The 14,472-nt window shown below is 38.4% G+C and overlaps 1 protein-coding gene across 1 annotated transcript in view; it reads right to left on the reverse strand.

Moving 5' to 3' along the window:
* ADCY2 (adenylate cyclase 2) overlaps nt 1-14,472 on the reverse strand; it is a 202,186-nt gene that overhangs the window by 134,088 nt on the left and 53,626 nt on the right. Inside the window, exon 3 of the mRNA XM_085052161.1 lies at nt 3,552-3,713. Within this exon, the coding sequence (XP_084908287.1) occupies nt 3,552-3,713 (162 nt within the window). The remainder of the gene's footprint in view (nt 1-3,551; nt 3,714-14,472) is intronic.

Here is a 14,472-nt window from a genome sequence, read left to right on the forward strand (position 1 = left end):
AACACAAGTATTTGATTAGAATCTGTTCTGGTTTGGGGAAAAACAGGTTATGTGTTTATAGCAAGAGATGTCAGTTAAATACTTTCCATTCCAGGAATAACTGAAAGGGATGTTAAAGTCGTGAAAGTCTTCTGAGGCAAATGCCTTAACACCAGAATCAGAGTCATGTTCTCTCAGAGCAGTCCTGGAGCAGACAGAACATCCTCTGCTTGGCAGTAGGATTCTCACCTGGAAGGAGTGGGCAGAGTCCCAGACCCCAGACTGTGCACCTAGTAAAGGTTAGGATTAATATTTTCAGAGGGAAAGAATCCCCAAAACATACATACACAGTTTGGGTTTTTTTTCATAAACTGGGGCTGGAACACAGGGCTCTTTTTCCCCCTTGCCGTCAGAGATCCCACAGCTGTGCATTAAATTCCTCACAGAGGTGCAGGGGGAGCCTGAGCTGGGTGTTTCACTGTAGAGGCTGTGTCTCAGTGCTGAGCAGGGCAGCACACTGACCCCTTTGTAGACCTGGCCCCTATTAGCATTTGGCACTGCTGCAGCTGCTCCTGGCTCACTCCTCCAAGGCAAATGCCCACGCTGCAAGAAAGATGTTGATGAAGCACAAGCGAGGACTCAAAGAACAACTGTGAAAGTGATGAAAGGCTTAGCTAGTGCAAAAGCAGGCCACTAATTTATTTTACTGACAAAAAGGTTATGAGGCAAATTCATGACAGTCTAGAAGCACTCTTGTGGGAGAAGCAGAAATTGGATCCTGTTGGGTCTGCCAGCCTACCGGCCAAAAAAATGAGATCCAGAAGCTGGATGACAAGGATAGACAAATTCCTACTACAAGACATGAACAGAATTCTAACATTGACACTCAGCAGCCATGAAAAAATTATGATGGCTTATGGAAGTGCATTTCCATCATTCCCCATTTTTAAACCAAGGTGGATTCCCTCTCCCCGAAAGATGTGTAGGTCAAACCGAGACTAGTTCGTGTAACCAGCAGAGTGCTGAAGGATTCTTTATCCCAGCAGGAGGCTTTTATTTCAGTATCTCTAATTGCAACAGACACCGGATAGTCAAGAGCATCCTAAGCTTTCTGGCTTTAGTGAAGCCACTTTTTTGATGTAAGTAAAGTGATGTAAAGAGGATAACAAAGGAATGACAAAACCAGTAAGATAGGCTCTGCCAAACTTCAAAATGAATGAATGCTTCTGAACATCGATTTTTCTCTACTCATAGACTGAAGGTATGATTAACTTTTAAAATGCTGTGAGATGCCAATCAGTCATTGAAAGATGCTGAAATACTGAAGAGTGTCCAGCAGAGGCCTATCAAAAGCATTATAAGGCAGGAGAACCTGACATAAGAAGAAAGACTGAAAGAATATTTGTTCAGCCAAGAGAAAGCTCAGAGTAGATATAATAGAAGCCTTTTGATACACAGAAGTAATTATAAAGGAGATGCAAGTGCTCTGTACAGAAGGATGCTTGCTACATATACAAGATATATATATTATAATATTCTATATCAACTTAAGGTATATCATTGACAAATGTTATTCCTCCTTTTAGTGCAATCAGTATCTCTAGTCTAAACCCAATTTGTGGTCTCAATTTTCAATAGCAAAGAACACAAAACAAACATTTTTTGCTTACACTCCAAAGCATAAACAATAGTAATCTAGAAGTGTACAGAGGGCAAATTAAAAGAAATGAGGGAGCATCATTTAGTCCTTTCCCACAAATTCACAAGAATGCAGTGCACTCAGCACTTCCAATAACTGCCAAGCTATTCAGAACACTTAAAACATTTTACAAAGACAGAACAGAAAACAAGCACCAACCCGGAAACTAAATACTCCTAACAAATTTACAAACTGCAGAAAGACTGCCACTCTTTCTGAATGAAACAGGAAGTTGCTGAAGAGATGAAAGACAGTAATTGTGCCTCACAGACCATGATTTATTTCTTTTGATTCTGTAGATGTGTCTAAAAATACAACATCTTCTGAAAGCATTGTTTTAAATATACCAAATGTTAATAGCGTAGAAAGATAGGCAGGGAAAAGAAATAATTTTTGCAAAAAGCAACATTAACCCAAAACAGTTTTAGAGAAAGAGTGGCAAACATTAGTACTACTTTGGTGGTATATCTATGCCCAGAATAAAAGCCATAGGTTGACAAAAAACTGAAGAGTAATATTGTCCCTGATTTATTCCACTACAAATACAGCATTTAAATACTATATTAACTGCGGATGAAAAGAGTTTTTGCTTAACATACAGCACAACTTTGCAACCTCCACAAAAAAACACTCAACGAATCCAAATCAGCAAGAGAAAACCTACGTTGCTCATCATTTAAAATTTCTACAGAGAATTACATCTTAGAACATTTTTTGTTTACCAGACTTCAATATTCCATACAACACAGTTCTGCAGCCACAGCTGGAAATAAAATGTATTTTCCTGAACAACATGTTACAAAGCAGGACATTTGTAAAATCACTGCAATTATCCTTTGAGGCACAATGTTTTTCAAAGTAAGCCATAAGTAACTTAACAGGTAAGTAGAAACTATTACTTGCTTTGCTCTTAATCCTAGTCACAATAAATAGTACGATGGTTTTTGTATCTTTCAGTATCATTTTGACGCAAAAGTTAAAATATTTCTGTTTCCTTAACATGGCATAACTATACTTAAAAACCAAACCCCTTTATTGTTTTTCAGAATGAAATTTCATGTTTTCCTTAAAAATACAGATGTCTATCAATGACAGCTGGGACTGTCACAGTGCAACAACTAAAACTGTAATAATTCACCATTTAAAAGATCTTTTGTAAAAGCGTAAGGAAAAGTAATTCCTAATATTTGGATTTTTACAAATTATTATTCTGCAATATGTCATGTGGTAGATTATCAGAGTTGCGTTACAATCCACGACATGACTCCAAACACAGATGGGTTCCCAAAATGTCATGGAATCTGGAGCCAGCCAGTCTCCCTCAATCATTGGCGCCAATCACAGTGAGGTTGTAAAATTCCTATAAATGGCTGAGAGTTACAGAAGGTGGAAAGACCTACAGCAGACTTATAGAGGGCAATGTCTTCATGGTGGATCTGTAACCCAGCAGACCTGAGGGTATTCAAAGGAACAATGGGGTTTTTTGAGCCAAAAATAACATTTTGATGCTTGGAAAAAATCCTTGGTCTTTGAAGAAAGGCCTTAATGAGGCGAGGAGATGAACAACGTGGTTTACAAACCAGAGGGGTAATGCATTTACCACAGAACAGCTGCATCACATTTTTTCAAGCAATTTAAGTTTTTACATTGCTAAGTGCTGCGTGGCTGTAGATTCCACCACTTTAGTGTGTAATTCAGCAAGACATAACATTACTGGCACCCTCATCATTAGAAAGCGAATTACCTGTGAATTAGCAATTCAGGAATGAAGACAGAAATAAGTTTATACTCCCAAGCACCCACAAAGGCACTGCTGGCTCGTTTACCAGGCTGTTCAACGCACAGTTAATCATTAACTCCACACAGCACCTACCTGCCATACCAAGTGCTCCTTTACAACAGCCGTGCCTGACAGGCAGACGCTCAGCACAATCGTGTGGGACGCAGAGGTCAAGACGCTGGCAACGATAGCATCCCTCATGTTGAAGGGCAGCATGGTGTACACCACAAAAATGATGAACAAGAAAAATGATACCTGGGCGAGACAGCAAGACGAAAAAGAAGCATGTCAGATTCACTTCAGAATAACATTAAAAAAATAGCATTTCATTTTTAACTGTCTTCAGCATGAAGTTATACACCAGTTTTACATAGGAAAGTCACTGCTTACCACTGAAGAAAATTGATTTAGGAAGAATTCATTTTTAAGAGTGTTGGAAAATTTACATTCTATTAGACTTTAGAAGTGCAGTTTCAAGATACTAAATCACGGTTTCAGACCTAAAGAATATTCCAAACTTTTCAAATTTAACTTCAAATTTGTATGTTCAAACTTTGTTTTTATTAATACTCTGTTTACAAGTAAAGATTGGCTCTCCCAGGACTGGTCAATTCTGATTGTGACCTGCATTACAAAACAATGTGTCAAACCCCTCACAGAGACTTAATTTCAATACAGAGAGATTTTGTACATCCTGATGCACTAAAAATCACAATTTAATATATATCACATTATGCATTATGAAGAAAAAAAAAAAAGTCCAAGGTCAGCCAAGTATTTTGGTTCAACAAGATTGTATTTCATGTCTATCTACATGACCTATGTCAAATTCCAGAAAAACAATACATTTTAATAATGTAGTAATACATTTATTTGGTCATGAAAAACAGCTTCAGAAAATCACAGTCCATATGCAGAATTTCCTGTCAGCTTATTTTAAAGGGCACTAGTGTCCAAACTAACCTTATGGAACAAACTCTCCAAATGCACAGCCCAGCCTGTAACAGCAAAAGGGATGCCTTTGCTATACATTAAAAATATGTATTTGATAGTATGCTTATGTTCCAAACCCCACCACACATTTGAGAAAATGTAACTAGACTTGGAACACAGGTTTTGCTCACACATAAGCAAGTAGGCGATTCTGGAAATATGCCAGCTTGTATATAATTATATCTCCATGTAAGGCTTTCCATCAGTTTGAGTTGCCTTGCAAGTCTGTTCACCACCCAGCAGTAGTATACTCATAGTACAGAATTCAGAAAGCTCCCAGGAAGGTATGAGTAACAGCAATTTGCTGCACACTTCCCTTAGTGCAAGCCTGTATTCTTCACATCTGCATGTGGTAATTACACAATCAAAACTGAACACTAAGTTATGTACCCCTATAGGAGAGTGGAGGCATTCTTTTCCATCCTGGAGACAGAACTGGATGGAGAAGGGTGTCCACTTCTGTTCTCCATCCATCTTTCTCCAGTCCTTCCACTGAGATCACTCCAGCTCCTTCCTGATCTCTCATGCTCTTTTCAATGCTGCCAGCTCTCTCCCATATGCTCAACAGTCAATAGTTCAAAGGCATGAAATGAAAGATAATTACACACGAAATGAGGGATAATAAGAAAATATAAAAAAGCAAAAGCTTTACCTCTGTACTCAGCCAATCTACCAACAGATAGCACATGAAAACAAAAGTGTTTGATACCTGATTGGTTTCAGTTCTCCCTAAAAGTTTTTAGTGATCAGATGTTGGTAAAACCAACAGCAAAGAAAAGGGTGTACAGACCTGGTCTAGGTAAGACAAGTGTATGCCAGTATGATGTTTTAAAACTGTCCTGGCTGAGGTAAAATCAACTGTGATCCTGACAGAACCAACTGACAGTCTTAAAACTTGGGAAAGACATAAAAAGCTCTGATAGAGGCGAGAAAACAGAAACACAGTTTGTGCCTTTGAAAGGCTGGGAAAAGGAGTAAAACTCATCAGCTTTACTTTAATTCCTATAGTAGCAACAGACAACAATGCATATACAGCAATTCATAATCAGGAGCTCTGAAAGTTAAGAAAAACATAAGTAGTAGCCAACATGATTTTGCTGAGAACAAATGATGTTAAAGCATCTTCTGTCATGGTAACAGGCATCAGTATATGGGAAACCCCAAACAATGAGTTAGGCAGAAACAAGGGATGTGAAAGGTCCTCTAATACTAATACAGGCATAACATGAACCAGCATGTAAGACCAGCTGCCTAAAATGTTTCCAGCTAAAGGCCAGGCTGGATGGGGCCCTGAGCAACCTGGTCTATTGGAAAGTGGTCCTGCCCATGGCAGAGGAGTTGGAAGCAGATGATCTTTACATTTCCTTCCCACCCAAACCATTCTGTGGTTTCATGACTGAAAAATAGTTTTAAGAAGAGTCCTGGACCTGAGTACTGGAAGAAGGATTTCAAACACCCCCATTCTCAGTGATTTTTCAGGAAAACAAGGTTCTGTTGTTTCCAAGTTTAGCTTTCTCATTGCCTATGTGGCATTCACATATTTGTAAAAATTTTATTAATAGAAAATAATTAGTCTTCTTTAACTGGCTTGTCACAAAAAAATTTAACTTGCATATATTGTGATATCTGACTTTACAGCCAAATTAAATGAGCCACTTCATTCATGAGGTACATGCTAAGTATTTTTCAAAACTCATTACTGGATGTAAGACAGAATTTGATGTTGTTGCTTTTGAACTTTGACATAAAACAGGCTACTAAGCACATGAACAGGAGTTTGACATTTTGCAATGTTTCAAGTGATATCAGCTGTATCAGCTCCAAATTCCTTCTGTAACTCTAAACAAATGTCTGTTCTATAAATTACCTCACTGCTTTCCTTGGCCAAAATAAATTGATAACTTCAACATTGAACAACTGCAAACAGAGATCGCTATTAGGGGGTTCAACCTTTCTTGACACTACATATTCAAATAGTTATAGTTGCATATATTTGCAGTCTCTAAATTTTGGTATGAGAATGCTACTGCAATGCAGGACACCTATCAGTCATGCTAAGACAGGAACTCTTCTCCAAAATACAAGTAGGAAAGGACACCTGTCAATAGCTCCTTAATTCTTGGTCACACTGCTTTTCTCCTATTTCTAGCAGTGGGTGTAATGACCCAAGAGAGCTCCTTTCGTCACAGAGGTTGCTTTTTTATTTCATCATGGCTCAAGAGTGTTTTCCACACGTAGCCTGAAATAAGATGCTTCTGCCCATCGTCTTGATAGCAGATATACATAGTATGTAAGATTTGGGACCTTTCAACATATTTCAAAATGTCAGTGTATTTAAGCTTAATATTGTAGAAGTCAATACTCATAGGATTTTGAGGAAGCAGAAAGAGGAACAAGGTTTTTGGACTGAGTTACAGTCTACAGAATGGTCAATAGACCTGACCATTGATCTTTATCATGAATGCCTCTTTCCATTATCATTTTGTAAGAACTGGCAGAATATTGCTGATACTAACATTAAAAAGCAGTGATGCCAAGTTCTGAAAGACCCCACTATCTTATTGCAAGGTTTGTTAATGCTAATGATCACAGCATGCCTGCACTTGGTGTGTGTTCTAGTCAGTAAACACAGCATTAATTTACAGTGCCCTATTTTTGACACTACTAAAAGTAGCCTTTTCCCACCAAATTGTGCCATAATCACAAGGCCTGTCACTGTTATGTTGAAAGCAGTCTTTCATGTGAGTCATCACTACAACTGCCTAGCAGAAACACGCTCTTTGTCCTGATCTGAACTTACATCGCTTTAGGAATTTGATTGTCAGATACTTTAACCACGAGTTTATGTTATCCATACCTTGGAGATGGGGAGTGCTTGGCCACTGATGGTGCATCACAGCATGTAGCATTCCCTTTTGGTTAACACTGGTGTAACACCTTACACAGAAGTATGTGGCTTTTCTGCTTTGACTGAGGGGTATCCAGGACTCTGGCCCATCACTCTTGACTGTCAGACCTTAGCAAACTCTGAATGGCTGCTCTGCCCTCTGTATTTCTTCTCCCACACTTCAGTAGGGCCACATTGACATCTACTATGTAAGCAGTTCTTTTCCACATTAATTCAAAGGATGATGCACTGCCATAGTGTAGCTGCCCAGAGGGGTATGTAACAGACTATTTTTCTGCATATTTTGTGCAGCTGCTTTCAGAAGGGCAACTAAAGTTCTCATACAGATTGCTGTAGTGATGCCACTGGAGAGAGTTGGACATCAAATGGTACAATAACACAGTGGTGTGGGATATTTGTGATGACCATGAACACTCACAAAAGCTCATTCTTATCACAGAACACAACATAAAAATATGAGTAAACATCATGCATCATGCAAAATGGAAATATTCAAGCTGCACAAGATAGAGAAGTATATCCTCCTTTAAATTAAACTTATTCTGAAGATTTTTCATGTTGACAGTTTTGTCCCAGCACCTCCAGATGTATATTGGCTACTACAGCCTTTAACATATACTGTTGACTGGAACCTAGGAGAACTGGCATGAAGTTGATAATATTTGGTACTTCACAGACATTGCTGCTGGAAATGTCACTAGTTCGGATTGTGATGGCACAAACTACAGTGAACCCAAGCCATGGATCCATGCTGGCTTTTGTGGGCACAATCTGTTCTCAGAAACCTTGTCTCCCTTGTGTCACCAGTTTCCACTCCTGAGCAGGGTTGCCTTAACTGTAAAGAGTATGTGGAGTAGAAATTTTAACATATTTTACACATTAGAATTGTTTTTCCTAGCACACAGGGTATCACAGGGGATGTTGCTTTGGCACTGAGAACAACTGTAAAAAACATACTAATCATTCATTCTATACAAATTATGTTAAAACAATGACTCACAATTTCCCATCTAGACAGCCTTTTTGAAAACTGTGTTAAGATGGTTAATCAAAACCAGCTTGGCATGTGTAAAATTCACCCAAGCTAATGTTACTCTGACCAGAATTTCCCTTTGAGGAGCACGATACCTTGGCAGTGAAGCTGGCTTGCAAATGTAAATGTAGTTTTTCAGTATGAGTTAGGGAAAAGCACTGCTTTGGACACAGCCAGAAGTAATGAGGCTACAGCTAATAAAATACCTGTAGTTCTTTGGGACAACTGCAACAGTGCTAGCTTTTCACTATGTCACCAAAATTGATCTGTTAAGACTACAAAAAAAAATAAGTGGGTCAGCCCACTATAAGATTATTTTCAGAGGTTTTTCAAGATCAGCTTCCCCCTTACTGTGTAAAGGTAGCAAAAAAAACATCAGCTAATTGAAGAATTTTCCACTGGAAAGACACTTATATTACAGCCACTGATTTCAAATGTTGTCTGTATACCCAATTGCACAAAAGACACTCTAGCTTTTCTAAAGAAACAGCTAAGTTTCATAACATTTGGTATGACCTACTAATCTTAAAAAATAGTTACAAATACTATGTTCATGGTTTCATACAGTGTATGTTTTAAGGTGTCAGAATAGTATTTATACAAGCTATAAACTGTATATTAAAACTCTGTGTTGGCAGAGTAAATGTTGCAAATATGTAAAGCTCTTTGCCATTGTACTTCAGAATTCCAGCCCCCAAACTTCTAAAAGGTGGGCAATGTTCAAAGAACAAAACAAGCTACCCACATAAAACAAAAAAATTCACTGAGCACTAAAATCAGCTTCTGTTCTGAGTCATCCATAAAAAGGCCTAAATTATGAAAGCATTGGATAGGTGAAGGTGGAAATATTCACCAAACCCTGAAACACCAGAAGAAAGGACACTCAGTGAAATTAGAAGGTTGATTGAAAAAAAGGTGAAAATGAAGCACACAAGGTTCAAGTGACCTTCTTGAACTTTCTGACACAGTAGGTTGTAATACACTATCAGGATCAAAAAGATATGAAACAAATTCATGGAGACCTTATCTATAAACAAACTATAAAAAAAAACCAGGGCAGGGAAATGTACCCTCTGATGTCACTAACACACCTGTGGAGGCTGGGCAAGGTATGAAGGAAACTGACCCCACAAAGTGGTCAAACTCGTGTGCTGCCTTTCATCAGCAGCTTCTTTTGCAATTCTTGGAGACACATTACTGTGCTAGATGGACCATGGCCTTACCCTGCAGGAAGTTCCTGTGTTCTGGTGCTAGAGTCAAAAGTGCTTCAAAGGAAAAGAAAAAGATAAAGCAGTTATGACACAGTACCCTCGCTGACTTTATTTTAAAGCAAGGCAATTCAGAAAAAGAACTGAAAGCCCAGTGAGACTATGAATAGAGAGCATTGTACAACTATTCCTGAGCTGGAAGGGAACTGTGAGAACAAAGTTGAACTTTGTGCAACAACAGGATAAAACATACAGGAAGCTAAATATTAATTTATATAAAAGCAATGTGTCTCAAGTGCCTGGTATGCCATAAACCTCAATAATAAAGTCAACAAGGATGATTTGTTTGTGATTTACTCCACAAAATTATGTCCACAATAAATTATTACTTCACTATTTTTACCAAATATAAAGTTTTATTTTCCAATAATTGTCATAGAAGTAGTAAACAGCCCTGTAAATCATGCTTTTTCTTGATCACAGAGAACTCTCAAATTAATAATCCCTTTTTTTGTGCACAGGTCTGGGTTTAAATGTCATCAGGAAACAGTCATTATAGCATCTGCCAAAAAATTAATAATAACCATTAGCAAAATGAGACAGAATAAGAGCAAGTTGATTGCATTAAAATGGACATTTAAAAATAATTTTACAACAAGAGACCTTCAAATGTGCTCCTAAAGTCACATATTAATGTGACAACAAGATGAAAAATTCCAGAAAAAGAAGGAAAATTCATATTTGAAATAATTGTAAACTGATTGTGTGCTGTCTACTGTGTGATTGCTTTCTGTGTCACAGAATATTTTCTTACACTGAATGGGATCAGTAAGAAGAACAGGGGATTTGCAAGGAGTGACCCAAGGAACACCAGCAGTGACCAAGCAATCCATAAAAATTTTTGGTCATGCCTGCTATGGAAAAAGGAGACAAAGCTACCATCATCTCTAGCAGATTTGAGATTATTTCTGAACACACTCAGAAAAGAAAGAATTTAGTTTACCTCCTAACACGTTTTTTTACTATCATTCTCTTCCTCACTTAATTCTCTTATTTCCACTGTATCTTTCCACCCTTGTTTCAACCACATAATAGCCTAAGTGGTCAACAAGACAGATTTGTGCTGCTGCACCACTGCCAAATCCCTGTAAGCATAAAGACAACTTCATAAAGCACCATACAGCCCAACAATGGCATCTCTCAGCAATGCTTTGAGACTCCAAACTGGACCAGATGACAATAAGACATGCCTTTGTTTTCTTCAGTGATGAGACAAGTGAAAACCATCAGACATAGTGAATTCATTGTTCAGCCTCGTTGTTTTTCCCTCCTGCGTTTTCCTGTGTTAAATATTAAGATCAGAAACCTAGAATTGCAGCAATAATTCCTGATCATGACAGCAAGCATTTTCTCTAAAAAGGATACTTGATACCCTCTTTCATGGTATCTTAATTTTTTTTTTTTTTTTAATCTAAGGACACTGAGAAAGGCATTATGGCATGTTCTTAAAACCAAAGCCTTGTCTTTCTATGTCAGCATAAAAGTAAAACCAAATTTATTTCTGGTTTAGACCATGCTGTATCCAATTCAGAACACTGCCATACAAGACTAAACTGCAAATAAATTAATACATTTTTAAATTGGATAGATCCAAATAATTATACAGTATATGTAAACAGACTCAAGTCAGTATTAACAAACTGTAATTTCACTTGGACTATCAAGGAAGTAATTTTACAACACTCAAGCACCATACCTCAAATTTGAAAGGAGTCTAACAAGAACATACATTGAAAACATTTTCAAAGTTTCTATGAAGAAACATACACAGCTGTGAAAGAAACATAAAATATACAAGAACCTAATCTGGTTACAAAAGATCTGAAAATCTGTGTTAAAATATAGCACATACACCGAAAATAGGAGCAATGACAGCAATTGATTGAAATAAAATAGCAAATAAGCTAGTAAAGACAGAAGAAGAATATACCACATTTCAGGAGATCCAAGGAGTATTTTCTACATGTTAGGCATAAAAGAAGTCTAACAGCGAATTTTATCAACTATTGTACGAGAAGGTAAAAACTGTTAATTACAACAAAAGAAAAGCAGAATGATCAAATAAAAATGCCAGTTCTCTGTCAAGGGAGAAACTAAATTGTATGTTTACATCATGCTAAGCAATAATTGTGATACAGTTTTATGTTCCAATATATTAGTGCACAAACATATAAAGTCACATATACTAATGTTGAGACATTCTGGAGCAGCAGGTCCAATAAAACATGCTCAAGCATCTTATAAGAGTTCATGATTATGTATGTTTATTTCCCATACTTCCTAAACACCAGGTCAGCTCCAGAGAACTGAGGCAAAATTAGATTGGTAAAAGGTAAAAGTAGGAAGTGAAAACAGAAAATAAATGGTCAACTTCTACACTGAAAGGACTGTGTTAGAGGATTCAGAGAATTTATTCAATGTCTTCCTAAATGTTTCATAAAAGGGAATGTAACAGTGATGTGGCAAAGATTGATGGGGTTTTAATATTGTTCAGGGTATTCAAAACCAACTAAACATGGAAAAAGTTGCAGAAGTGACTCGCACTGCTGTGACTGGCCATGAAACAGCAGATGAAATACAGCCTGACAGATGCAAAATAGCAGGAACAGGGAAAACAGCTTTAACCAAACACCTCCAAAAGTAGGCTTCACCTTAGTTACTACATCCTCTGAAAAAGATACAAGACTCACTGTGAACAGCTCTTTGAAAAAATGAATGATAGCAGGGGCTGAAAAGGCAAATAAAAGGACAGCAATTATTAGGAAAAGAATAGAGAATCAAGCATCAAGATGACATTGTATGAATCCATGGCGTGCATATTTCTTGAACAGTTTGCACAATTCTTTTCTCCCTATCTTAAAAAAAAAATTCAAAGGAGAAAGAAACCATGTTGGCAATATCCCCCCTCAGCATTCTCTTCTCTAGGCTGAACAGCCCCAGCTCAATCACCCTGCCTTCAAATGAAAGATGTTCCAATCCCTCAGTCAACTTTGTGGCTCTCCACCTGACTCACTCCATTAAATCTGTATTCCTTTTTTACTGGGGAGCCCCGGACTGGAGCCAGCACTCCAGATTTGGTGTCAGCAGTGCCAAGCAGTGGAAAAGGATCACCTCCCTCAACCATTACGAAGCACGTAGCTCTTCCTAATGCAGCCCAGGGCACAATCACACAACCAGGTCCAGCACCTCCCAAAACCCTGAGGAAGTATAAGCCCTGACAGACCTGTGCTTCTGACATACTGACCCACAGGAACACTGGAGACATCAGGGTAGCCTCAACAACACCTTGAGAAGCCCTGAAAATCTGTTCATGAATGTCAGAGAACTCACTGAGAGCAGTGCTTGAAAATAAAGAAGGAAGTGAAGCAGGAGCTTTACCGATGGTAACAGTAGCTTTTACAAATCATAAGCCCTCCTTTCCTTGAGATACTAAAGTGTCAGCAAAAGGCAACACTTCTGGAGAGCTGACATTTGCTGTGGCAGGTGTCAGAATGAAGGGAAAATAACAAGACAGTGATAAAGGGTCATGGTTGGGGCATATCTGGTAGAAAAATTTAGACGACTGAAGAGCATGGACAAAGGAAATTTGGATTTCCTTTGCACAGATCAATAGTCTCATAAAGCAGCTCAAGTCAGAAACTGCTGCAAAAAAAAGACATGGTAAATTGATATGACTGCTTACAGAAACCTAATAACCTGAATAGATGGCTTTTTTGCAAAATATGGTTCAATCTAAGCATATCTTTTTAGGCAAAACAGAAAAGAAACACAAGACATTGCCAAGAAAAGGAGCCTCTTAATGACTGTAGTGAAATACTGTGACTGTGTACTGAGTTGTAGTAGCACAATTATGGGAAAGGAAGGAAACAGATTTCTTCTTTAGGAGAGCTGCCAAAATAAGAAATAACACCCTCTTGGAAAATTTTATTAATCATAGAAACAACATGCCTAGAAGGGTATGACATCAAAAAACTGGACAAAACCATGTTAAAATAATCTAAACTGTGAGGGGGAGAAAAATACCCAAGAAAAAATCACAGCATTTAATTGTCGTGAGGCTAAAACAGGTTTTGTAGCACTTACTCAAAAATCTGTGCTCTTTCCCTGTGACACCTGCCTTTCCCAAACACTTTCAAATCATCTGCTAAAAATTTCCCAAAGACTTTAATACAGCATTAAATTGCCACTCTGGTTCTTGCACAGTGCCTTTAGGACCTCAGCTCTTCGTATTGCTCAGAGCTTCCTACATGCAACCTTGGCTGTTCTGCCCATGGGCTGCACATGCCACCACAAACAGTGCTGCTGTAGTGGGCTGCATGGGAAAGGACTGCCACTGGCATTTGTATCACCTCTTTTTCCCCTGCTCTTTCCCCCTCTTCAGCTGTGGGGGTTGATTTATAGCAGGGGACCCAAACACAAGCATGCAGGGATCTCAACAGCTGCTGACATCAGCGTGTTCCAGTCAGCATTACCAGCATCCCACGCAGGAACAATCATCTGGGAATCTAAGCAGCTCCTGAAGAGAAGCATAGAGTCACTACAGGATAAGTATCACAGGGAGAGCCACCTACTGCACTGGAGGGGACACACAGGAAAGGATGTCAATCTGGAGTACCCCTGATGCATCTCCTTCCAGCTGGCCACTGGGAAGAGTTTATCATTTCCCTTTTCTCTCTTTTTCCTATTTAGATTCTCTTTCCTCACCATTAGAGTCAACACATGCCATCAGCTACAAACCCTGCCAATAAATCTTTGTGCATGAGAGCTTGTCCCAATATCTTTTGCTCAACATTGTCTTCTCCTCAAATTCTG

The sequence above is a fragment of the Lichenostomus cassidix genome, chromosome 2, assembly GCF_008360975.1.
Source record: "Lichenostomus cassidix isolate B80296 chromosome 2, HeHo_3.0, whole genome shotgun sequence".
Classification (NCBI taxonomy): Eukaryota; Metazoa; Chordata; class Aves; order Passeriformes; family Meliphagidae; genus Lichenostomus; species Lichenostomus cassidix.